The following is a 27,881-nucleotide window of genomic DNA, read 5'->3' on the forward strand; positions in this document are numbered from 1 at the left end:
ACCGTGGGCCCTTGTTGTTCGTCGTTCGGCCGTCCGAGAAAATGACACCCGATACCATATTCCTCGAACGGCCGTTAATTACGTTCTAAGAGCGCAAGGTACCGCCGTATGAAATAGACAAGATATGCAGAGACGTAAACTGCGGCCGACCTGCTGTCACCGACGGTAGCCTGCGCTCTTAGAACATAATTAATGGCTGTTCGAAGAAAATGGTATCGGGTGTCATTTCCTCGGACGACCGAACAACGAACAACAAGGGCCCACGGTCGAGGCCTGAATTTGTCGGCAGTGAAAGGTCGACTCCCGAACGAACGCGTCGAATGAACGATTATCCGCGAACGGATAAGTCATCGACCTGAGATCAGCTGTAAGTTGTACGACGTCAGTGCGTACGAGTCAGCAAATGCATCCTCAACTAAATGGGTGAGTTCCTTATTGATAATATTTTTCATATTTCTCTAATAAACAAATCCTTTACATCATTTATGATTAAATCAGCTTTGCGAATCATTCGTTGAATTCTGTTCGGACACGGAATTATTTAAATTAAAATATCATTTACGAACTTTGTTAATCTTCACTGTACACCTTGCATACAAATTTCATATGGTACACATAAAGTGTCATGCACAGCAGAAAATTAAAACGGCTGTCACGATTAAACAATATATTATTTCGAGTCCGAAAAATTAGTGAATAGTCTTCAGACGTTCTAAAGTAAAGGTGAACAGCGTTTTTCTTAAAAATATCACTGTTATGTAGTAAAAAAAATCCGGAAAGTTCTCTCTTCGTGACTTGTTCAATACTTCAATACTTCAAAGCCTCGTGCTGCGGACTCTCTCGCGGACCGTCTCTCTCGCACCGTCACCTCTCATTGGCCAGAAAAATCGTTAATAACTCGTAAACAAAGCCGCAGATTACATTTTCGCAAAGAAAAAGTTACTTAGAATGACCTCAGCTACCCCACATTTCCGTATTGCGAGACATTTTTGGGGCGCCCTGTATAAGGAAACAGGAGGAGCATCAAGAAACATCAAAAGAACAGGATCAAGAATCGGGGATTTTCGTATCACTCTCACGATGGTCCCAATTAGCAGAGAGTGACAACTGAGAGCTGAGAGAGATCCGCGCTGTTTCGAATGACAATTATTCGGACATCTTTGATTGGAGGGGGTACAATCTGATAATTCTATGTATTTCCGATATTAACGCTAAGATCGCTTTAAAAATGTGCTTTTATACAATTAATTTTAAAGACCAACAAAGTGCTATAAGAAATTGAACGAACCGAAAATGATATGTTTAAACTTTTAGACAAAATCTCTATCGATCGAGGGAAGACGCAATTCACGTATAGATCAATATTTTGAAGATACACAACTTAAAATAGAAGACTCGCAAGAATATATGTATATATACAGGGATGTCCACGGATAATTTGACACGGTCGATTGGATATCGTTTGGAAGTGAAGGGTAATTGGAAATACAAATTCCAGAAAAGATTGAATGATGTATTGTTGAAATATTATTTTCGTTTTAGCTGCACGAGCGCCTATTATTACCGATACCAATTTGAAGAAAGACGAAATAATCATTGACCTTAAAACACGAGGTGACAAGAGAGTAGATTTTCACTGTTTTGCGGATGGTATGCCGAAACCATTCAGTTGGTTTAAAGTAATCAATTAGCAGTTAATATTGCGATATTATGCCTATTCGCTTAATTGTCCCGAGTGCTTACAATTGTTGGAGCGAACCCCATGTTGGCCGTCGAATTCCAGTTGAGCTCCGTCTCCGCTGCGACCCCATCGCTGATTTTATTCTGATCTATCAGCTCCAAATTATTCGGTCGGGTATAGTTAGCGTAATCCCGATCTGGATGCACGACATGATTCTTCACCGTTCCTATGTTTTTGGCAAATTTCATCCTCCGTTCATGAACATTGATAGGTTTCAGATAGTGCTCTTCCTCCTCATTGTTCAACATAGGCGATGTTTCCACAGCGTCCTTGGCATTCATACGCGAGTAGTCAGAGTTCACCATGGTTCGAGATTCAGAGGAATTCTCGCAATTGTGAGTTGGTGAAGAACGCATGATGTGGTCGGGAGCAGAGACCATCATTAGATAATCGTTCATTGCGCCCTCAAGCAGAGTTTTGTTCATGTTCAGATATGGGGCGTTTAATTCAATGTAGTGCTGAAATTACCAATTTTGCTTACAATTGAGTCCCTTAGTGCTAATTAGATAAATACAAATATCTTTCAAAATTATCATGTTCGAATATATGCATGCTACATGAGCATGACCTCCAATTATCCAGTAAAATGTGGATTATGCGAAAACGTGATCCGATATGGCAATCTTTCCGAAATGATTTCATTGATATGAATATGTCGACCTGTATAAAGTGATACGAAGATCACGTTGAGGAACTTACCGCTCTAACATTGTACTCCAACAATTTTCCTACGCTGTCGACAAGCTCCGTGAAACTCGGACGTAGTGGAGGCTTAGCCTTCCAACACTGACACATTATGTCATACCTAGAAATGGAAAGCAAAGGATGAGTTATCGATTACAAATTACACTGTACGTACGATCGTCTCGTAAATCGTAAATTACGATTACTCGTAATCGTAATTAACCATGCTGAAATGATTTGAAAACTTACATTCGGCATAGGGCCTAGTATGTTAGCGTAAGATAAAGTTAGTTTAAGGGAAACCGAAAGCAGATAACTCGTCGCGAAGACTCTCAAAGCTACAATTCCCGTCGGAGGAAGAACCACAAATGATGTAAAGCAGCTCGAAATTGTGTAGGCACTCGATGAGACGCCTTCATTAACATATGTTTTGAAAGTCAGAAATCTTTAATCTGGTAGTACACACGTGAGAGCCCAATAAATCCTCACCATTAGAAAACGTTACCTCCTTCTCATAATTATATTATACTAATTATATTGTATTATTATTTCATACTAATTTGAACAAATATACAATATATATATTTAGTCAAATTAGTATAATATAATATATAATATATTATACATATTTTATATATTATATTATAATATATTATATATTATTTTATATATTTTTATATTATATTATATATCTTGTCAAACGAATGTCAAATCGATCCAAAATTTCCAGAAATGTCTCAGGAAGTAATAAGTGGCTTTTTGCATGCAAATTTTGAAAACTCGGTAAGCCAACTTGTTTTCGAATATAATTGAAAAAAAACTGTTCCGATTCCTTTCCAAATCAAATATCTTGAGCCAACCTACACTTCAAGGGTGGCATATTCTGGCTGCTCCAATCTGTAACCCTCGATCAGCTTCTGATACACTGTTTCCGCTTCCATTCCCGGATACGGAGTCTCAGCCAGCGTGAAAAACTCCCACAGAACTATGCCAAACGTCCAAATGTCCGACTGCGAGGAGAAAATTCGATCTTTCATCGTTTCGATGGCCAACCACTTAATAGGTAATGGACAATCACTATTCTTTTTATACATTTCTTCTTTGTACAAACTTTTGGCCAGACCGAAGTCAGATATCTTCACCACATTGTCATCGGCCAGCAGGATATTTCTAGCGGCCAGGTCACCGTGCAGTATCTGCACATTCATTTTTCGGAAACGGTACATGCGATTAGACATTTGTTCAGCAACTTATTTCCAATTCAAATGAAATTTTGCAAAAATTATAGTTGTTCAATTATTATACATGAATGGACTATGGATTTTACGTGAAACATAAGAAAATGTGAATGGTACAAAAAATGATTGATATCTTCATTTTCTTTTGATTAGAAGAAATGATTCGTTTGGAAACAAGTGACAGGAACTCACTCCCCTCTGGCCAAGATATTCCATTCCACGAGCCACTTGGAATGCCCAGGACAACAAATCCTGCGTGCAAATTGTTTTGAAATTAGAGTCCTTGCAGTCTCCCCGACAGATTGCCCGTCCAGGTTGAGTAGAACCGCTATTAAGTACGGGATCATCTGCCGTCATACCGATGTCCTGGGGATCTATAGCTGTGGTGTGATACTGCACTGAATCGGATTCCGAATCCATAGATTTTACCCTACCGCGCAGACAGATGAGAACACAAAAGCGTCAACATCACAATCCCTTTCATCGCAGTAATCGCGAGAAGCAAATAGTTTCATCTCGATGCGTGAAACGACACTGCCACGCCCCTGTTAATTTAGTTAAGTGCATTTAATGTGATTTCAAATACCTAATTATAATTATAAATTGGCTGAACTGTACAACAATTCGTTCTTTATAGAAATTAAAGCACATCAGCTAATTTGCATAACATTTTGAAATTCAACCATGACAGTGTTATTTGCTAAATATCGGATGTTCATTTACAACCACATGAGATGGATTCTTCGTCATAGAGTTGTTAATAAATAAAAGGAAGCATATAAGAAAAATAATATTAATGAACCTGTTATTGCTGCGAAGATAGGCAAGTCTAGTCGATAGATCGAGATCGATACTGAGATCTAATTTGCCACTAGCTTTATCGATCTGATTGATAAAGCTGTTTCTATGCCTCAATAAGTAATTATGCAAATTTCCAAATCGACAGAATTCTACGATTACTAACAATTCACCTGGAGAATCAACAGAAATCACTTAAATAGACATGAAATTTACTTAGATGATAAACAAACAAACTAACAATATCATAATTGATTTTGATTGTTGTAAAAAAAAATTCAGTGAATAAAATTGAACAAAAGTAATTTTGAATTCGCAAGAAATTTACAACTCCTCTAGCAGCATCAATCAACAAACTTTGAGGAACCAAATAAAATAGTTATAGTAAATAAATAATTAAAAAAATGTCTTTAAGTGATCATTAATAAGCATCACATGAATATATGTACATGCTTTGATACTCGGTGCTAATTTATGTGAAAAATGGTACTTTTGTTCTTAGCGTACTCTAAATTGATTAGTGGGTAGAGAAGACATACGTTTCAAGATATTTCTTGTACAAGCGCCAAGAAGGTTGACAACATTCAGATGTTTGCCAAGATGTACCATGATCTTGAGTTCGCTGGCAAGTGCAGAGATATACATGAGATTGGGAGCACGGCGGACCATTTTTACCGCTACAGTAGTAACCGCCTCACCATCGCAAATGCCCAGAGCTTCCGCTTTCAAAACTACACCGAATGCGCCGCTTCCCAAGTGTTTTCCTGTAGATTACGTAGTTATTTACTGAAAATTATTAGCAAAACCTACTCCGTTGAACTAACATTTTTATTAGTTTTTCAACACACGGCAGATGGTTCTTATAGAGCAAAATTTCGAACAAAAATCCAGAAGCCATTTTTCTAATCACGGAAAAAAGATCGAACTTTGAAGTGTACGAAATGATTTCTGAGCCAACTGTAAAAACTACATATTGTAGGAAATTAATGGATTGGGTAAAATAAGATGAACTCCAGCCGCTGATTTTTTAAATGTAAGTCGACGAAAGGCGACTGCGAATTGTTTCTATTCTCACTATGGTTCTCGTCGGCTTTTTACAAAGTGTCCACTTTGGAAGGTTTTTCAAGCTTCCAGAAAGTTAATTTTTGTGCGACTTATCTCCTGCGACGAGAAACATAAGGCGATGGTTATCGCAGGTACGTAACGTTTTTTCGATTTTCCACGGTATGACGATATATTTTTATATAACATTCAAACTATTTCAACATATTCAAACAATATTTAAATAAAGCAGATTTAACACACCAACATCATCAAACTTATTCTTATTTAATTTCAAAGTTATACGTCTGAGAACGAATTTTAGTAATAGAACAAAATATTACATAGTAAAAAAACACTTTATTTAAGGAAAAATGTTGAAAAAAAAGATTTTTAATCGAAGCTTACCTAATTTCAACTTTTCTCTGGGAAATTCCCATTTCTTATCATAAGGGAGGAGATCTGCCTGATCGTCTACTGTCAAGTCCGGATTCAAACTCTCGACAGCTCCTTTCTCGAAATGCGTAAGACCAGCCTCCATTAATTCCTTTCTCGTTATCTGCAACATCATAAAAATGGATGAGATTGTTTTACAATCAAATTGCATAGTGTAATACCACAAACCAAAATTACCCTATCACGGCGAACCCTCATGGCGACGTAGATCACCAGGATCAGAACGAGCACTACTAACATAACAACTAAAATAATCAGACCTACAGGTCTGTTACTTACAATTCCGAACCCTGTTAATTCAAACAAGTGTAAAGTAAATTTTCTTATTCTGCACGTTAACACTACACAATCTAACAAATTACCTTTTATCGTTATTCGTTGAGAAACGAATTTTCCCATTTCGATTCTCCGCCCGACACACGTACTCGCCGCTGTCGACTTCCAATGGATATTCCAGTTTAATTTTTTGGGAGTTATTGGAAAACTTATATTTTTCTTTATTAATTACCAACTGTGTTCCGTCCTGGAAAAATTATGTCAATTTTTAATGACTTGCATCAAAATAAATTTCCGAATATGATAAAACAATAAAATAGTAGATAACATAGACAGTAAAATATTGCACTGATTTAGAAATATAATATGTAGGAGTCTGACATATTTCTGACTTGTGTTCATAAGATCTAGGAGAGAATGTGTTGTCGATCGGCTGGGATAGTTTGATTGGTTAAAACAGTAGTCCGGAAAGTGAAATATCCGGGTTCGGATTCCGGTCCCGTTCTGTCGAATCGGATTATCTCCTACAAGCTTTAACTCCTAATCGATTACCTTAAACCAACTGATGCTTGGTTTCGGCATACCATCCGCGAAACAGTGAAAATCTACTCTCTTGCGACCTTGTGTTTTAAGGTCAATGATTATCTCGTCTTTCTTCAAATTGGTATCGGTAATAATAGGCGCTCGTGCAGCTAAAACGAAAATAATATTATTCAACAATACATCACTGAATCTTTTTAGGAATTTGCATTTCCAATTACCCTTTACTTCCAAACGATATCCAGTAGATCGTGTCAAATTACCCGTGGATGTGCCTGTACAGATATATTCTTGCGAGTCCTCTATTTTCACGTTGTGTATCTTTAAAATTGATCTATACGTGAACTGCGTCTTTCCTCGATGGATAGAAATTCTGTCTAAAAGTTTAAACATATTATTTTCGGTTCGTTCAATTTCTCACCGAACTTTGTTGATCTTTAGAATTAATTGTATAAAAGCACACTTTTGAAGCAATCTTAACGTAAATATCGGAAGTAAAATTACCAGATTGTACTATTGGACCACTTTCGCTCTTCCAATCAAAAATGTCCAAATATTTAGGAATCGAAGCAGCACAGGTCAGCTCCCAGTTGTCATCCTCTGCTACTGGAACCATCGTAAGAATAATACCAAATTCCCCGACTTCATCTAAAATATTTTGAAACACATTGTGGCATCTGAGCAACACGTATTTGTAGGAAAATGCCCATTAGGTAAGAATTACGTGAACATTCCGATAGCATAGTTAATGAGCATTGAACGAGACATATTATGACAAAATTAAGCAATTAATCAAAAACTTATTTCGTCTGCACACTTCGTCTAGCTCTAAAACAAAAGGATTCTGTTTTGTTAATCGTGAAAAGTGAATCTGGTTTCGTCCTTACCGGAAACGGACACTATTTCGGTGACATTTCCGCAACTAACATAGCTGCATGCGCTGCAGGTGAGCTGGCCGGACATTTCAATGGTCGTCCATACTGTAGAGAGCAGATGAGTCACAGTTCCATTTTCACTAAAGTTCTGCAAATAATTTAATCTTGATTTAATAAATCGGTCGCAGTTGATGGAACGTGTTTACACGGACTTCAATCAATACTGAACCACCGAGTCGGTCAAGATGACCGATATCATATTTTTCACTTAAAAGTTATTGAAATCATGAACTCTAATTCATGGAAAATAACTGAAACAATATCTTCATTCAAGCATACATTATAACGAAAATAGTGTAAATTCTAAATACAATCAGTCATGTATTCGTGTTCGGTGAAGCAGGTGTTAAAACATTGCCCACCGTTAAGTACTCAAGGACACCATCGTCGCAAGAAGGATAATTGAAGCATTTGCGGTAACTCCAGGTAATATTCGGCTTCGGAAACGCTTCCACATGACATTCTACTTTTGCCACCTGATTGGGAAAGTAGTACAAGCTCGGTTTGCTCATGTACACTTTTGGTCCAGCTAGAAGATTCATTTTCAATTAAACCAGACAATTACATTTCGTTCATAAACAATAAAAGTAGCTTACCTATTATATCCAACGTAAAATTCAATGCTTCCATTTTGAACTGATTCCTGGCCTGGATGGAATATATTCCCATGTCATTTAAATCCAAATTGTTGTTTCTCAATATCGGCTTACAACATGCATTGTCGATTGAAAATTTTGATTCCTCAGATGTCAACAAACTCGTTGTAATTTCGTCGCCATGTGTATTCAACCTGCAAAACGAAACTTTTGACATCGTAATATTGAAAAATTATAAGTGGACTGCAAATCTTTGTGCAATGTTATCATCTTCAGATTCAACTGGAAAAACCAGGAACTGCGGAGAAATAATGCGATCTAGTTTGCAAAATTTTCAGTTTCCTGTACTCGTTTAAAGAAATAACTAATCGAAGTTGGTCGTTTAAATGTGCGGTATTACTAATTGTGTTACTAATCTATAGACATAACGTGCATGGATGTTTTCACTTGTGCAGAGTATTCCAAAACTCAAATGCGATGTTATTTAAACAATTTCGATATACCATTTAAATTCAGGCAAAGGATATGCGTCTACGTCCTCAACCCATTCCACTTCATCACCAATATGACGCGTATAGTATCTATTAGGATCCCGAGTTGTTAGCCTGATGAATGCAAACAATAACCCATCTATAAATTTTTATCAATAATTTCAATTGAATTGTACAAAATGAAAACGCGCTATTCTCTTATATTCATACGAAACATCATGATCGTACATACCATGCACCTGGACATACGTCTGTGAAATCTTCTCATACATAAACTTGTCAACTCTGCATTTGTAAATACCTTCGTCCTTGTAGGTTACGTTTGTGACTTTCAATAAGACCATCTTTTCAACCATGTAATTTTCAATAATCCGACTATCGTTCCAGGTAGTGACTCTGTCGCTCTGAAATATCAAGTTGTTGTATCGAATTCAACTCGGACGGGTGGTGCGAATAAAACTTGTATGTTAAGATAAATACTAGTTGCTTTGGAATCCAAGAAGCATAATAGTAGTCTTGATCCCTCGAAGTAGTTATGATACACTTCAGGTATAGAGTTTCATCTTTTATTACGTGTAGCAATGTTTTATTGACAATTGTTGGGTCGGGCAGTATATTGCCGGCCAATTCTATGGTGAGAAAAATGTATTTCTATTATTCAATGACTTCCATTAATAAGTCAATTCTTTCTGTTTCAATTTGTTTCTTAGATTAATGGAGCTATTTTACTAAAATCAAAATTACAAAAGAATTGTTAAATAAGACACTACTGCACACTAATCGACTCCACTACCTTACTCAAGTTTACAAGAAATCTTACGCAATTTCGTAATATCTGTCGACTGTCTACTATTTTTTTTTACTTAATTTGGTGAAAACGTTTTGTAACTTAAATGTTACATTGTTTCGCAAAGTTCATGCTAGAAAATTTGTTAAGCAATCAAATACCTCTTCTCGATTGAACTTTCTAATTCGGACTTCCGCTCGTGGCGATGTTGGTCTACACGGAATGACAATGGTTTCGTCTAGATATGCCGTTATCAAATCAAAATTTGCTTGTTCTACAAATCGAACTGGTTCAGCTGAAACATAACAGTTGAACTCCTAAATTGCAGTGTAACTGCAGATGTAGTTCACTAACATTGAGGAGTCTCCATAGTTCGACACTGATATTTCGGTCAATTTTTGTAGAAACCTTTACAATTTAATAGATATCTGAAGTACACTTACACTTAACGTAGACATAAACCAAGCTGATTTCAGGGCCGTAATAATTATGTCTGGTAGTTAAAATGGGATGATATGAGCAACCATACCAACCAGTGTCCCCATAGAATGTACTCGGTCGACGAAAGTCGTACCAGTAGGTGCCATATTCATCTTGGGTTTTATTTATTTCGATGGGTGATATATAATAAACAACTGTATAAGACTATTTTCAAAGCATATGTTACAATCACTGTCTTTACTTTGTAAACTTTAACTTTATATTTTTACTCTGTAAAACAATATTATCTTATTATTTTATTACTTACAAAATATGTTCGGTTAGTTGGATACGTGAAGAAAATGTCCGAGTTGCCAGAGCAATGTAGACGCAGAGGCTCGCCTTCTTTTATAATAATCTGGTCAGTTGTCGATGATATATTTGGTTTTACGGCTGTTGAGTCTGGGAAGAAGAAAAAGAAACTTATTCGGTCAATAACGAAACGTAATAATTCTCACAATTCGTCTAATAAATGAAGTAAATAAATAAGATTCGACTGAGACGATAATTGGTTTATACATATATACGATTACTTAATGCAATTCAAACTTATAGATCGAAGTGAATATTACAGTTATTTTATCAATGATATTATCTTAACAATGTCATTATACCGTGGTTAAAATCACAGTATTTAGATCATATATATATATTTTTTTGCTTGGTTTATAATCTACACTGATCTATCTAAATAATGTAACATGCTAACCACGCAACGATACGAATGGTGATACAATTTACTGGACGTCCTCGTTCTTAAGTTGCCTCATAAATCCCTGGAAATGAATTAGATTTATTGGAAATGGGTGCAAAATGAAACGTAATCTGGTACTGGTACTGGTACTTTCAGTAAAGAGAAACCGTCTTTATATTACGTCACGTGAAGAAGCTCATTACTGAACGAATCTTTAGCAGCGTCTGACTTTGGAACACCGTAGATAAAAATTGTGGTTACCTCCATCTCTGATCTTGTTATGCTTGGACTCCACAGCCTTGAGATCATGGATCAACGCATTGTATAATTTCATATGTTTATTTAAAAGGCGATTCTGAGAACATTCATCTGTTTTTGCTCTTGGACAAAGAGTTCATTATGATGGTTATGTATTGATAATCCAATAGCGTTCTTATTTCGCGAATAAAGATACAGCAAAAGTCTAGAAATGTGTCAAAAGTTTCACCGTTTATCCCGAACCAGTTGTACTATCTCAATCTTAATCGTTCCTATACTAATATAAGAAGAGAATTTTTGCTTCTTGTATCGTTTTACTACATTGACTTACGTTGACTTTGCTAACGGGAGAATGGAGTCTTCTTTGAGTATAGAAAATTGAAAAACATTCTGATTTGGTAATCTATGAAATCTGCATCACAAATCTGACTCTGTGTTGCAGGTTACAATGAGGTTACAACGCAATCAATAATGCTTGCATTTTATGAAAAATTTTCAAAACGCCTTTCGGACGTCAGAAAAATATTCAAGTTGTTCCGTTAAATTTCAAGAGAGTTTCTCCATTTCAAATATACTTTAAATGCCTTCCTGATGCCATTATGCGTGATCGCGTGTAAATTATTAGAGAAAATTATGTTATTCACGGAAGTGTGAGGCACATACCCTTGCAAATGCAATATTTACAGGAAATCGCATAATCACAGGAAGAAACTGCGATAGGAGGCGGCCGGCAGATAAAGGTTGGGGAAGAACGTATGGTCTTGTAGAAATAAGCTACAATGCACAGAAATGCAATAGAAATAATATTCAATTTTCAACACTGTTGCTTAAAAGAACACAAATATGCAACATCGCACACATATTACCCGAAACTTGTAACGTTCGAATATTCTGATTCGACCATACAATATCTCAATCTTCACGTCATTTCTGCAATACTTTCAACGTTGAAAATAGGACAAGCGTGCGCATAAATCACGCAATAACATTAGTAACGGAGTAATCAGCCAATGCTCCCAAATAATCGGTTGCTTTTCGGACAATCAAGAGGCCGAGCACTGGTGAATGAAGCGGAATAGCAGATACATAGATCCGCGGGAACCAGATTTACTCTGACAGAATCTCAATGGAGATTATCTTAGTCATCTAACAAATATAATCAAAAAAGTGCTCTTTCGAGTTTTGTTGCTCACAATCACGTTGACTACATACTCGCGACGTTGCACGCCGAATGCTTCGTGGGCCACGGGTGGATGGATGTCAGATAAAGTTGCAATTACCTCTGCACAGGTATAAGAGAAGAACGACAGCAAAGATGAACTGACGGTGGCGACACAGCATTCTTTCGTGATGCTCTCCTTGATGCTTCTTTTCTTCTATCTATCACTGAGCTTCGACTCTTTATATAATTGACAAGGCACCACGGAACGACATCCCACTGGTATACTCATCCGGCTTCTGGAAACACATCACTCATTGGCAAGGACTACAGCCTTAGTGTGCTGTCTCAGCTGAACGAACGAATTATAGTAACCTTTCTAGGATCTGACCACATCCTAATCATTTTCTGACCGCCACTTATCAACGACAACCTCATCTTAATCATCGTTCGTCGTTATTTCGTACTCCGCTCGAAGCTGACCGCAACTTCTTTTGTCAGTGCAATCCACTGAGACTTGCCGAATAGTGGTACCTTTCCTTGAAAATTAGTTTCAATTCATAACTTTGTCCGATTTTTATGAAAATCGACACTCTTATCTATTCATATGACTGATCTTGTATATGTTACAGAAAGTGTAAAGTGCAAAGTGCAAAACGAAAAATCAGACGTCACGTTCTTTTGTGAAAACAAGTTCAGTAAACACAGTTCTTGCACAATTTTCTTCAATATCACGTCCATAAATCATAGTACGTGATCATAGTGTTGTAGGTCATTAATTCGTTTTAACATAAACTGGAATGCCGTATCGTAAACAATAGGTGTTAATACGCAAACATCAAAAACTCGAAAAAAATGAACGAAGAATCCATCAATCATAATATTTCTATCTTTGAACCAAATAAATTTGTTACGACACATTTTTTCATATAAACAAAATCAACGATGATATTTGAATGTGCAGGATAAAACAAACACCTACGCGTCAATGCGCGTGATGCGTGTTAGGTATGGAAATACTTTGTCGGATTTACTGACTTTGACCTATACTCTATACTATGTAAACATAAGCGGAATGTATAAATCTGATTACTGTTTGTGAGAGATCTTTGAAACCTTTCAGTGATCCAAGTGTACATCGGTAATTTCCATAATTTAGAAAGTGTTCGATCAAAAAATGGGTAGACTAAAGAAAAATAATGAAATAAAAATCGGAACAAATAAAGGAAACGATGGCAATATTATCGGAAGAAACAACATGCTGCAACGGATAGCAATAATGAAATTTTTAAGTTGAAATTTGTTCTATGATTTGTGTACGCGATTGTGTATGGATTTTGCAATCCAATAATTTTTTCACAAAAAGTCTTATTTGTTACTCAAAGATAGAAGGTGGAAAATTAATTTTTACACAATTCGATTTTGTGTAGAAGATACTATAGAAATATATTTTTTCAAATTTGGAGAATTACAAGTATTTGATTTCTTCAGCTGATTTTACGTTAATTTGAGTTAAGTACATATATAAAATCTTAAGGCTCGTAAAAACGTGAATAGTACCAAAAATGATTAATATTTTCATTTTCTTTTGATTATAAGAAATGATTCAGTTGGAAACAGAAACTTTCCGCATAATCCTGCTCTGATAGAATTATCTACGATAAGAAGTCGTAGAAACTCACTCTTCTCTCTTGCTGAGATATTTCCTTTCACGCGCTACTTGGAACGCCCAGGACAATAGATCCTGCGTAGAAATTGCTTTTATATTAGAGTCCTTGTAGTCTCACCGACAGTTGGACCATCCAGGTTGAGTGGAACCGTTATTAAGTACGGGATCATCTGCCGACATACCGACGCTCTGAAAATCTGTAGCAGTGACGTGACACTGCACTGAATCAGATTTCGAATTACGGTTAATAATGGCAAGATATGATAGTTCCGCAGATTTTACACTATTGCACAGACAGAGAAGAACAAGAAAGTAATTTCATCGTGTTAATCACCGGAATACTCAGTCATAATTTTAAATTGGCTAAACTGTGCAATAATTCGTTCGTTAGAGAAAGAAAAGGATACTAGCAAACCTACTGTAGCAGCCCGGACGCTACCTGGTCCTGGGAAACTCTGACTTTCTTTAAAAGCCATAATTTTTACCAGGACTCTGTGCAAGCCTGCTTGTGATGGCTCATTTTTAAACAGATCTGACAACCAGACTCGTCCGGGTTAACACCGTCATCCCAGCGTTGGTCTTTGGCTCACGACGGGTCCGACTATCTCAGTTACACGTACATACCTGATGGCCGACCTCGCACGATCAAGGGTTAGTCCAGTTTCAATAAAGTTATTGCGTTTTAAAAGATGTACGAACACTTTTGTGGAACACTGTACATACTTCGATACTGGGTGCTAATTTATGAGAAGAATGGTATATTTGTTCCTATCATATCCTAAATTAATTAATGGATAAAAGATGAATGTTTCAAGATGCTTTTTGTACAACATTCAGATCTTTGCCAAAATGTACCATTATCTTGAGTTCGCTGGCAAATGCACAGATATATGAGAGATTAGGATCACGGCGGACTATTTTTACCGCTACACTAGTAACCGTCTCGCATTCGCAAATGCCTAGAACTTCCGCTTTCAAAACTACACTGAACGCGCTGCTTTCCAGGTGTTTTCCTATAAATCACCTAATTATTACTGAAAATTATTAGCAAAACCTACCCCGTTCAACTAACAATTCTATTAGTATTTCAAACACACAGAAAATGGTTCTTATAGACCAAAATCGAACTTTGAAATGTACGAAATGATTTCTGAGCCGACTGTAAAAACTACATATTGTAGGAAATTAATAGGTGAAATCGGATGAACTCCAGCTGCCGATTTTTTAAATATAACTACTCTTCGAGTGATATCCAATAAATCGAGTCAAATTACCTGTGGACATCCCTGTATAGATATATTCTTGCGAGTCCTCTATTTCCACGTTGTGTGTGTGTGTGTATCTTCAAAATTCATTTATACGTCTTTTCAGTTCGTTCGATATTTCTTCGTGTTTGAAATTAATTATATAAAAGCAACACGATGTTAGCGGAAATATCGGAAGTGGAATAACCAAATTGTACTTTCGCTTCTCCAATCAAAGATGTCCAAATAATTATGAATCGAAGCAGCCCAGATCAGTTCCCAGTTGACATCCTCTGCTATTGAATCCATCCATCGTGAGAATGATACCAAATTCTCCGACTTCATCTAAAATATTTTGAAACACATTGTAGCATCTAAGCAACACGTATTTGTAGGAAAATGTCGATAAAGTAAGAATTACGTAAACATCCTCATAGCATAGTTAATGAGCATTTAACGAGTCATATTATAACAAAGTTATAAGCAAAAACTTATTTCGTCCCTTAATGCTTTTATAACATTGTTCAATAAATTTTGTACGCTACCTCTAATGCAAAAGCATTCTGTTTTGTTAATCGTAAAAAGTGAATCTAATCTCGTTTTTACCAGAAACAGACACTATTTCAGTGACATTTCCGCAACTAACATAACTGCACGCGCTGCAGGTGAGCTGGCCGGACATTTCAATGGTCGTCTATACTGTAGAGAGCAGATGAGTCACAGTCCCATTTTCACTAAAGTTCTGCAAATAATTTAATCTTGATTTAATAAATCGGTCGCAGTTGATGGAACGTGTTTACACGGACTACGATCAATACTAAACCACCGAGTCGGAAAATAACTAAAACAATATCTTCATTCAAGCATACATTATAACGAAAATAGTGTAAATTTTAAATACAATCAGTCATGTATTCGTGTTCTGTAAGATTAGAGCATTAAGTTAAAGCACTGCGTAGCGTTAAGTACTCAAGATACCATCGTTATACAAAGTGATCATTTAGAGCATAGATTAGGAAAAAACAGGAACTGCAGAGCAGTAACGTAACCGAATTCTTAAAGTGTTTAGTGTCGTCTATCCCTTTCTATGACAAACCCATGCCGGGACAAAAAAGAAAAATATATTTAAAATTAACGTAATTTTTATTTATTCAACGTTACAACCAATGTGTTGTTTCTATACAATCTTGCAAAATATCAGAGAGACTAAAAAATCTGTTACGTGCACCAGATGATCCCTCTTAAAAGAAAACATAAAAAAAGTATAGAATAACTTTTTTTATTTGAGATTTAGTTTTCGAGAAAATCAAGATTAAAAATTTGCTAAGATACGGTTCTCCGAGTGACGTAAATCGCCTATATAGTCGGAAGGGTGTATGTAGAAAGCAAATTTTCAAACTTGATTTACTCGAAAACGAAAAATTTTCTTATAAGGATTCACTCGGTGCCCGCTTGTACATAGCTTCAAGAACATCCTGTACTTTTTGCAGAAGTAGTAAAAGAGTATTTTCCTCGAGAGAAATATCGCGTTTTGGATTGTCCAGTAAGGTCAAGATTGTTGCCACATGAAAAAAATGTTTCCAAGATAAGTGGGAGTAATTAAAGCAAAAATTTATAAATCTTTGCCAAAGATAATGATGACTGTTAACAACCGTAAAGGTTATTTACATAAAAATTCTTTTTTTTAAAATAAAATTATTTAAATTTGCGAAATTTAATTCTACTTCATTTTTGTAAGTTTATAGTGGTATTTTGCAAAATTGTATACAAACAAAAAACCTTGGTTGTAATATTAAATAAATAAAAATTACGTTAACTTTAAAGTATGCTATCTTTTGTTCCGAACGGTAAAATACGCAGTCTGTCTATACGAAAGAACTATCGAGAGTTGGTCATTTTAATGTGTAGTTTCATTAAATTTCCATGTATTGTATAAAGTAATTGATTCTTTTCGGTTCTACAGAGTATGTACTCTAGAAATATAATGAGATGTTACTTAAACAATTTCGATATACCGTATTGTTTAGGCGAAGAATACGCTTCTACAATGTTTATGGTGCATGTTAGAAACTCGAGTTATCTTGATGAATGGATCGATCGACACTAAACATTCAATAAGCAGAAATTGAGAAGAATGACGCTGGTCTTATGCACGGAACATACAATAACCAGTCTATAAAGGTCGATTCACATCTACGTGCCAGGCTCGGGCGTGCTCCAAGGCCGACCAAGGCCGAATCATTCTTGCATTTGATTTACATTGGAGTGTTCACACTACGCGTGCCGTGCTCGCGGCGTGCCAGACCGTCCGGCACCGTCCAAACGTGTCCGCACATGCAGGCAGGCTCGGGCCAAACTTGTTTCGTCACTAATCAAAACAAAACGAGACGGAACTACGAAACTGTTACCATGTGGACAGAGTGCGCAATCTTTCGTGCACGCGTTGCCGACAAATACTTTCTCGGCCTGCTCGAAATGTATATCGTTCCGATACTTCCATCTAGCTGTTTTTTTTCAAAAGTGTCTACAAAACCGATCCTGGGTAAAGTTTTCGTGCTGGACATAGAACTCGCAAAAATACAAAAATATTGCGGAGAAACTACGCACGTCGGCACTTTTTTAAACTTCGACGTTAATGTATAGTTATTTAGGACCAAAAAGACCGATTGGAACTTCCTAAAATTTTTACTTTTTATGCAATACCCCATTTTTGTCGAAAATTCTGGGTTTCTACAAGAGCTCGTTTTTTTCGAAAACTGAGGATGTTTAGGATTCGAGGCGATTTATGGTGCGTCGTTCGGTTCTTGGAGTTTTATGGAAAGGTTCGAGTGTAGAATTTAGACGCTCTATCTGTTTATGATACCAGATGTGAACGTTCCCATAAATCCCTCGAAATGTCACCCCCGGGACGGACCCCAGGTAGCACTCCACGCCGGACCACCGGGGTGGGAGAATTGCAGGGCCCGGTCGGTCTTAACAAACAAATGGGCGGTGCTATTTGCGGGATTAGGATTGGCTAGTGGACATCCCCATCTTGCGGAAGGCCTCCAAAGGGGTAGGGGTTGGAGTCAAGATGGGAGGTGGGCCAGGGGATTTAGCGGCAGAATGAATTCTCAGACCGAAGCCAAAGGTGCTCTTGGAGTATGGTCATCTTCAATATGCAAGCGTGATGTGCACCAGCCACATTCAACCCGCGCTTGTTAACATTGGTCCTTCGAGCCGGATACTGTGAAAACGTCCACTAGTATTCGGAGTGTATAATCGTGCTTGTGATTTGACATATATCACTTGCAACGTGTGAATTCAACGTGAATCTACACTACCAGTCTTCCTCACGAACGTGTCAACATCCGAGAAGCTGAAGCTGTGACGCAGACGTTGGAACTCCTACGAGGACAACACATTGTCCAACATACGACAGTTAGATCACTGTGCCAAGCCTGCCGTCGGACACAGGAAAGCAACTCTCCAGCTGGATCATCGTGCCCAACCTGTCGTCCCAGACAGAGGAGCAACTCATCAATCCTTTGAGTACTCTCATATCCCGTAAGCTCCATCTTTCTTAATTACTTTGTGCTGACTCAAGCTGTGAATGTCTGTCAATATGGAAGAAAGGTTAAAACAATTGATTATGGAACGTGGTTATGTCAAATCGGCAATCACTCGCTTCAAAACGTATTTTGAATCATTGGGTAGTACTTCTCCCACGCGAGAGCTTCAAGAGCGAATAGACAAATTTGCACTATTATACGACAGATTCGAGTCAATACAATCTAAAATTGAATTAGAAGCACACGGGTCTATTTCTGAATCCACGCACACACAAGAGCGCGAATCCTTTGAATCTATGTTCTTTAAATTAATATCGTCTGCTAAAGAACGCATCGAAAAAGGACAACGCGACCACGCGAGCACACCTGTATCGAGTCACGCATCGACGTCGCACGGGTCAGCAGATCCACAAGTCCATATCAAACTCCCGACGATACATTTACCATCATTTGATGGCGCGTATAATGATTGGATTCGTTTCCGTGACACCTTTGAATCGCTCATACATAACAATGAGAGTCTGACGAATGTTCAAAGATTCCATTACCTAAATTCAGCTTTGAAGGATGACGCGGCGCGAACTGTGCAATCTCTAGGCATCTCCGACAGCAATTATGTACTAGCGTGGACGGCATTAACAAATCGTTATAACGACTCCAATGCACTAATACAGCATCACGTTAAGGCACTGTTTGACATATCCCCCGTGACGAAACTTTCACACACGAACTTGAGACATTTATTAGATGATTTCACGAACCACTTACTAGCACTAGAATCACTGAATGAACAAGTATTTGCATGCAGTTCTATTCTTATACATCTCTTTTCAACAAGACTTGATGCATCTACGAAGCGCGAATGGGAGAAGCATGTGATGAAATACTCGGATAAGCCAACGTGGAACCAAATGTCAGAATTTTTGGAAAACCACTGCAAATATCTCGAAAGGATGGAAATTGATAAACCAGTAAGGTTACATCCACCATCAAATACTGTAATTAAAACGGCTGGAAGGTATAAGCGCGAGCACCCACCAACCGTAGCATCTTATGTAATCAGAGCGGTAAAAGAATGCCCTTTGTGCAGCGAGGAACATCCTCTCTACGTCTGCAGTCATTTCCAGAAGTTGTCACAAAGGGCACGTAATGATAAGGTCAAACAATTAAATTTGTGCTTTAACTGTTTGCGATCGGGACACAGCATTAAGGAATGTTCATCTGGACAATGCAAGAAGTGTTTCAAAAGACACCACACAACTCTGCACATTGAGGCTGACGCTTCGGCACTCGGCTCTCAGGTAAACAAAGCAATGGCACCTGAACCTGCCTCAAGCGTATCCCTAACCAGTACCCACTTCCATTCGGACGGAGTACACGTTTTATTACCAACCGCAATAGTTTACGTAGAAGACCGTCAGGGTAGGAAACACAGGTGTAGGGCCCTATTAGATCCAGGGTCACAGTCCAATTTTATGACAGAGGAATTGTCGGCTAAACTACGATTGCAGCGTGAATCATTTAGCGGCACATTTTCAGGCTTAGCGCGCAAGCTAAGTGTTGTGAATAGTTGGACCCAGACAAATTTGCATTCATGTGTCACTTCATTCAAAACACCGCTTCGATGTTTGATCATTCCACAAATTACTGAAAATCTTCCAAATGTATCGATGGAATCCAATGCAATTCCGGTACCGAAAAACGTAAAGCTTGCAGATCCACAGTTTTATAAAACTAGAAAAATTGATATCCTAATCGGCGGAGGATTATTTTGGAAATTGATGTGCGTAGGGCAAGTAAACGTTGGGTCCAACTATCCGATAATGCAAAAGACACAGCTAGGCTGGGTAGTCGCGGGAGGAATGTGTTCATTTCCCTATAACAAGCAACAAAAACTTGCATACCATCTCGTTACGAATGAAGACTTACAAAATCAGTTACAAAGGTTTTGGGCCATAGAGGAAACCAATGACTGTCCGTACAAACCGATAAACAACGAGTGCGAACAGTATTTTCGGGAAACAACTACTCGCGATGCAAGCGGACGGTTCATGGTGAGGATTCCTTTTAAATCAGAAATTAGCGGTCTCGGAGAGTCAAAACTCACGGCAGAAAAACGTTTATATGCCATGGAACGCAAATTTAAGAAGGATCCGGGTTTTAAGGGGGAATACATGGCCTTTATGAGGGAGTATGAGGAGTTAGGGCACATGACGCAACTCATAGACGACAACAAGCAAGACCGTGGATTTTATCTTCCACACCACGCGGTTATTAAGCAAACAAGCAACACCACAAAACTCCGTGTTGTTTTCGATGGATCGGCAAAAACGACCACCGGAATGTCACTAAACGACGTCCAAAGGATAGGGCCGACGGTGCAGGATGATCTGTTGGCAATCACGTTAAGATTTCGGAAGCATAAATACGTGATGTCAGCAGACATTGAAAAAATGTATAGGCAAATACATATTGCCCCAGAGGAACGACGATTTCAAAAGATCTTGTGGCGAACTGATGACAAGCTTCCAATTCAGGTTTTTCAACTCAACACAGTCACATATGGAACTGCTTCTGCACCTTTCCTAGCAACGAGATCACTTACTCAGCTAGGCGACGACCATGCTTCTAATTTTCCGCTGGCAAGTCATGTCATTAAGAAAGATTTTTATGTAGATGATTTACTAACGGGTACGGATACAATCGAGGAGACAAATTCATTACGTCAACATATTACACATATTCTGAATACTGCTGGTTTTCAGTTACGAAAATGGGCATCTAACGACTCACGCATTCTAACTACACAGGACGCATGTCCGAAGAACGTAAGAATTCAATTCGACAAGGATCCAAAAACTTTAAGTCTCTTGTGGATGGTACAAGAAGATACTCTAAATTATTCAGTTACCATTTCTTCCGAACAACGCATAACGAAGCGCACGATATTATCAGAAATCTCGAAAATCTTTGATCCATTGGGGCTAGTAGGTCCAGCAACAATTAGGGCAAAGATGATATTGCAAAAATTATGGCAGCTTGGAACTTCGTGGGATGAGTCGCTACCTCAAGACTTGCATTCGGAATGGGAACTATTTCACCATCAATTAGCATCACTCAATGAGATTAGCATTCCGAGACTCGCGTTTGGGTCAAAAAAGGGACTTGAGCTTCACGGCTTCTGTGATGCCTCTGAACGGGCCTACGGCGCATGTATCTACCTGAGGTCCATAAACGAGAGAGGTCAGTACATCGTTCGTCTCTTGTGTGCTAAGAGTCGGGTCGCCCCATTAAAAAAAATCACGTTGCCCAGACTCGAATTATGTGGGGCCGTGTTACTGGCACAACTCGCCAATAAGGTCAAAACGGCATTAGAACTAGCGTTAAGGGAATTTTATTGGTGCGATTCAACCATTGTTCTTGCATGGGTTAAAGCGCCGTCAGACAGATGGAAAACCTACATTGCAAACAGAGTATCCGAAATTCAGCATCTAACCACTAATGCCTGGTCTCACATTAACACAGAAGAAAACCCTGCAGATATCATTTCTCGGGGCATACAACCAGCAACATTGAAATCTACAAGGTTGTGGTGGTATGGACCTACTTGGTTATCTAAAGATAGTAACTGGTGGCCCAAACCAGAAAATCTGATTGTGAATCAGGCAAGTGAAGACACTCTGGAACACAAGAATCCATGTGCATTAGCAGGAACTGTCAACAGTGACTGGGATTTATTCGACAGATACTCGTCATACAATCGGTTAATCCGGGTGACTGCCTATTGCCTGAAATTCATATATAGCGTTAAGAAAAAAAAGGGGTCAAATTCTAGTATCAGAAACGAAACCACCAACAATGCCTGTAGTAAGCTTTTAACGGTACGGGACTTAGATAAAGCAATAATAGTTCTAGTTAAATTGGCTCAAAGGAATGCATTTTCAAAGGAGTTAAGACTATTAGAATCTTCAAGAATCATATCAAGAACAAGCAAATTACGGTCGTTCAATCCATTTTTAGATTCAAATGGTGTCATCAGGCTAGGAGGACGCTTGGCCAATGCACAATTAAACTACGACGAAAAATACCCCATCATACTACCTGCGAAACATCAACTCACCCGTTTGATTATTAAACATGAACATATTCAATTACTTCATGCGGGGTGTCAACTAGTGATGTCAGCAATTCGTCGAAGATATTGGCCACTCTCTCTTAGAACTACCGTGAAAGGAATATTGAGGCAATGTGTACAATGCTTCCGTGTTAAACCCAGACTTGCCAGTTATACGATGGGAGACTTACCTGCGTCCAGGATAATCCCATCTCGTGCATTTGAGACCTGCGGAGTTGATTACGCGGGTCCGTTTCCAATTAAAGAAAAATCGCGATGCCGTGTAATACATAAGGCATACATATGCATCTTCGTATGCTTCGCAACTAAGGCAGTCCACATCGAGCTGGCAACTGATTTAACTACACAAGCATTTTTAAACTGTCTGCGACGTTTCTTTGCGCGTCGAGGAATGTGCGCACACATTTATTCAGACAATGGCACAAATTTCGTTGGAGCCCGAAACGAGCTAATGAGTTTAGGCGCGCTATTGTCCAGCGACAATCATAAGTCTCAAATGACTGAGTTCTGCAGCACAAGAAATGTTCAATGGCACTTTATCCCGCCCAATGCACCGCATTTCGGTGGATTATGGGAAGGCGCTGTGAAATCAGCAAAGTACCATTTGAAACGAGTGGTTGGGGAGACCAATTTAACCTTTGAAGAATTATATACAGTACTGATACAGGTTGAATCATGCATGAACTCCCGACCATTATGTCCTTTAAATGACGATCCATCAGACCTCACTCCTCTCACACCTAATCACTTCCTTATTGGTGGTACAATGACATCGCTGCCAGATGCTGATGTTCGACATGTCCAACCAAATCGGCTAATCAGATACCAGCATCTTCAGTATATGTTGCAGCATTTCTGGAGCAGGTGGCAAGGGGAATATTTACATCAGCTGCAGCAGAGGCATAAGTGGCAACTGGATAACCCATCCAAATTCAGACTAGGAACACTGGTGGTGGTCAAGGAAGACAACTTACCACCATTAAGATGGCGCACAGGACGGATTATTGAGCTCCATCCTGGGAAGGATGGAAATACGCGTGTGGTCAGCATCAAACTGTCTGACACCATCTTAAGGAGGCCAGTTACGAAAATTTGCATCCTGCCTGTCGACGACGACCTTGATCAACCACAGACAGCAGCGCAAACAACTGCATAAGTTCATAGACTCAATAGATGATAAGCTTAAAATAATTCAAGTGTTTATAGCATATAGTGCAGCGTATAATAAGTGTTATCATGCCAGTCGAACGAGAAACTCCGTATTAATTGTTCCTCATTTATCACTCTATTTTGATGCGTTGAATTTGATACACCGGACACCTATAGAATTAAGATAAATCTTATCATCTTTGGACCACGTGTTAGACTAAGCTATTTAGTATATTGCTTATGTAATAGATATTCTATCCGTGATTTGTATCGCACAATACGACAGGATAGTCTTTGCACTCCATCGGTTGAACATCATATGTTCAAGGTGGGCGGCATGTTTAGGATTCGAGACGATTTATGGTGCGTCGTTCGGTTCTTGGAGTTTTATGGAAAGGTTCGAGTGTAGAATTTAGACGCTCTATCTGTTTATGATACCAGATGTGAACGTTCCCATAAATCCCTCGAAATGTCACCCCCGGGACGGATCCCAGGTAGCACTCCACGCCGGACCACCGGGGTGGGAGAATTGCAGGGCCCGGTCGGTCTTAACAAACAAATGGGCGGTGCTATTTGCGGGATTAGGATTGGCTAGTGGACATCCCCATCTTGCGGAAGGCCTCCAAAGGGGTAGGGGTTGGAGTCAAGATGGGAGGTGGGCCAGGGGATTTAGCGGCAGAATGAATTCTCAGACCGAAGCCAAAGGTGCTCTTGGAGTATGGTCATCTTCAATATGCAAGCGTGATGTGCACCAGCCACATTCAACCCGCGCTTGTTAACAGAGGATGATGGAGCAATTCGGTTTTCGGATTCTTGTTCGAGGAGTGAAGCTCTACAAGAATTTCATAGTGGCTATAGGAAATCAAAAATCGTGACGGGCAGTGTAATTCGCGGCTTTTTTTACGAGTTATTAACGGAAAACAGTGACCAATGAGCGAACGAAGCCCAGTTTCGCTCATTGGCTTGGTTGGCTCGTGCCAGCTGACCTCGCCTCTCATTGGTCAGTTTTCCGTTAATAACTCGTAAACAAAGCCGCGGATTACATTTGCGCTAAGGAAATACAGTAAATTCTCCTTAATTGACGATCAGCTTGGAAACAAAAATGGACAATTTAGGAAAGAAGTACGATTAATCGAGCTTTGCTGTTCACTTTTATAATTGTTGACAATCGGTAACTATGAAAACGAGCCGCAAGGCTCGAATAATTGTACCTCCTTTTCCCAAATTGTCCATTTTTGTTTCCAAGCTGAGCGTCAATTAGGGATAATTTACTTTTCGGACACCGTGTATGTGAAGATAGATACTTGTGGCGGTAAAATCCAAAATATATCATAGTCCTCAACGGCCCCATACTATTTGTGATACACTTCATGTATAAAGATTCGGATAATGTTAAAAGTCTATAGACGTTCGTGAAAAAAGAACGTTTTCTAAATCTATTGCAAGAAAAATGTACTTCATTTATTCAGTAACTTTTATTAATAATTCAATTCCTTCTATTTCAATTTCTTTCTTAGATTAATGAAATTAATTTAGATTAACTTTCTTTCTCTCATAATTTTACTAAGATAAAAGTAATAAAACGATTGTAAAATAGTAAAGGTGCGTCTTCTACATAGAAATCTTGTAAAGTAGGTTTCGTATACTCACACTGCACATTTACAATATAAGAGACATCTTCATCAGGAGTGAATCAAATTTTCGATCGAAAGTAGTAGTGAAACCAAACTTCTTATTCTGCACAATGTATTTTATTAAACAACCTTCCCCATATTAACTGTTCATATTATCCATCACGAAGCCTACGCAATTGTACCAAAACAAACAACCATTTATCTTTGCTATGACTAGACTGCTCTGTATATATTCATATACAAAAACTTTGTACACATCCATGGTTTTAAGAAACACTAGAAATTCAGGATTGTCTTATAATTTTATCGCGGTGTGTACTTTTATCACGTCCTGCGACTAAAGTACACCCGAATTCGGTAAGCTCAGGTCTTGCCGGGTCGAGAAAAATTTTGTAAAATGGTGTCAAATTGCATCGCAAACCATTTGAGCGCTCGGCCCTTCAACTTTAAAATCCGAAAATGATCAATCACGAAATACGAATCAAATGTTCACAAAAGACAACAAAAGACACAAAAAATTATAAACTCACCACGAACGAGAATCACAGCTCGCCGAATAAAAACACAATCGAATAAGCACCCGTAGAAACAGAAACTGAAAGTAAAAATAAACGAACTGTGATTGCACTCGCGACTGGTCTTAGCTAATACTATTGTACCGCACTGTCTAGAACCTAAGATTCAACTGACGCGATAGCCCAGCAAACGTAGCCATCCCCGCCAACAAGTATCCCCATACCATTCAGTCGCTGTGGTGATAGCAATACACTGGTGGAAAACGCGAAGCAAACGTGACTGCAATAAGCATCAGCGCGCCATGAGGTATGCAGCGAGATGAGGCACGAAGACTCGGTCTCACGAAGCAGACGTGACTGCGATAAGCACCTGCGCGTCAGCGGATGCAGATAGGAATGGAATGCAGCGAGACAGACCGCGAAGTAGAACCGCTCAGTAGGACTGCTCATTCGCACGAGTGCTCCCACCTGTTTGACCACTGACTGCGCTCTATAAAAACACTGGCGAGGACCGCAGTAGTCAGTCTATCAAACAGAAGTCAAAGAGTTCGTTACGTTTCCACACAAAATCTTCAAATTAATTATCAACGTCGAATAATATACATTAAGGTAACTTATATAAATATTGTAAAACTCAGTGCATGGTTTATTGTTCTAACGCCGACTTTATATTATTAATAAATTGAATTGGTTTTTGGAAATTAGTTCAAGCTGTATTCGGACGTTTCAATTTTACTAAACATCAATCAATCAAGTGTGATTCTTATTATTTACCTCTCAGGACTGGCACTTATCCTGCGTCCAAGTGACGCTTATACGTGCCAACCTCTCTGCGTCCAAGTGACGCTTATACATGCCAACCTAGCTGCGTCCAAGTGACGCTTAAGGTAAATGATACTGAGAGGTGGATAATAAGAATCTGCAATCTGTTACAAAAAATAACAATAAGCAAGATTTTATAGCTATTTACTCATAATATGTAGTTATTTCGCCCACTGGCTTATATCTTCTTTGGTTTTCTTCTAGCTAACATAATTGCTCTATAAAGGTTTTATCACGTTTTGCTTTTGAGATCAACTTATTTCCTACTTGTCTAGTATTGCACATCAAGTATCTTGAAATCTGTGTCTATTGTCTAGCGGTTTGAATCCTTTGAGTCTGCGCGTATCAGCCTGTTCGTTTAGTAGTTCGTTTGCTAACATGTTTGGGTGAAGTTCGAGTTTGAGAGTGTATTTGTCGGTAAAGTTTTTAATTTCATTTTTGACGGTAGGTATCTGTAGGTCATTACGTATGTTATTATTCGTTATATACCATGGGGAGTTTGTTATTATGCGGAGAAGTTTTGTCTGAAATCTCTCGAGGATCTCGATGTTGGACACGGAGGATGAGCCCCATAACTGTATACCATATGTCCATATCGGTTTTATGACGCATTTATAGATTATTATTTTGCTTGGAATTGACAATTTTGATTTGGGTCCTAATAGCCAGTACATTTTGCGCAATTGTGTGCCTAGTTGTTTCCTTTTTTGCCAGATGTGTTTCCTCCAATTTAGTCTTCGGTCCAGGTGTATGCCATGGTATTTCACTGATTCTGCTTGTGGAATTTGTTTGTTGTTTATTTTTACCGGTGGGCATATCTCTTTCCTGAGTGTAAAGGTTACATGGGTGGATTTGGTATCGTTCACATTTGTTCTCCATTTCAGCAGCCATGTTTGTATGGAGTCGAGGTTTTCTTGCACGTATTGAGATGCTGTTTTTGGATTGCTGTGCGATGCTAAGATTGCAGTATCATCAACAAAAGTGGCAG

General features: G+C 38.5%; 2 protein-coding genes across 2 annotated transcripts; one reads left to right on the forward strand and one right to left on the reverse strand.

Moving 5' to 3' along the window:
* Positions 1-1,492: 1,492 nt before the first annotated feature.
* LOC117227898 (vascular endothelial growth factor receptor 1) lies at positions 1,493-26,246 on the reverse strand. The gene is given in 27 exon segments (XM_076528351.1): positions 1,493-2,199; positions 2,441-2,546; positions 3,290-3,621; positions 3,856-4,093; positions 4,466-4,634; positions 5,001-5,225; positions 5,911-6,061; positions 6,136-6,248; positions 6,321-6,346; positions 6,348-6,481; positions 6,787-6,926; positions 6,996-7,151; positions 7,279-7,422; positions 7,662-7,797; positions 8,072-8,238; positions 8,306-8,499; positions 8,809-8,935; positions 9,029-9,200; positions 9,277-9,425; positions 9,745-9,878; positions 10,027-10,228; positions 10,332-10,465; positions 12,296-12,473; positions 12,550-12,713; positions 13,857-15,432; positions 15,694-15,829; positions 26,087-26,246. Coding segments are annotated over 18 exon segments (3,159 nt in total). The 5' UTR covers positions 9,153-9,200; positions 9,277-9,425; positions 9,745-9,878; positions 10,027-10,228; positions 10,332-10,465; positions 12,296-12,473; positions 12,550-12,713; positions 13,857-15,432; positions 15,694-15,829; positions 26,087-26,246; the 3' UTR covers positions 1,493-1,722.
* LOC143263816 (uncharacterized) lies at positions 18,692-23,929 on the forward strand. The gene has a single exon (XM_076528568.1). The coding sequence runs from the start codon at positions 18,692-18,694 to the stop codon at positions 23,927-23,929; it is 5,238 nt and encodes a 1,745-aa protein (XP_076384683.1).
* Positions 26,247-27,881: the final 1,635 nt, after the last annotated feature.

This window comes from Megalopta genalis, chromosome 1 (assembly GCF_051020955.1).
Source record: "Megalopta genalis isolate 19385.01 chromosome 1, iyMegGena1_principal, whole genome shotgun sequence".
In the NCBI taxonomy this organism is placed as follows: Eukaryota; Metazoa; Arthropoda; class Insecta; order Hymenoptera; family Halictidae; genus Megalopta; species Megalopta genalis.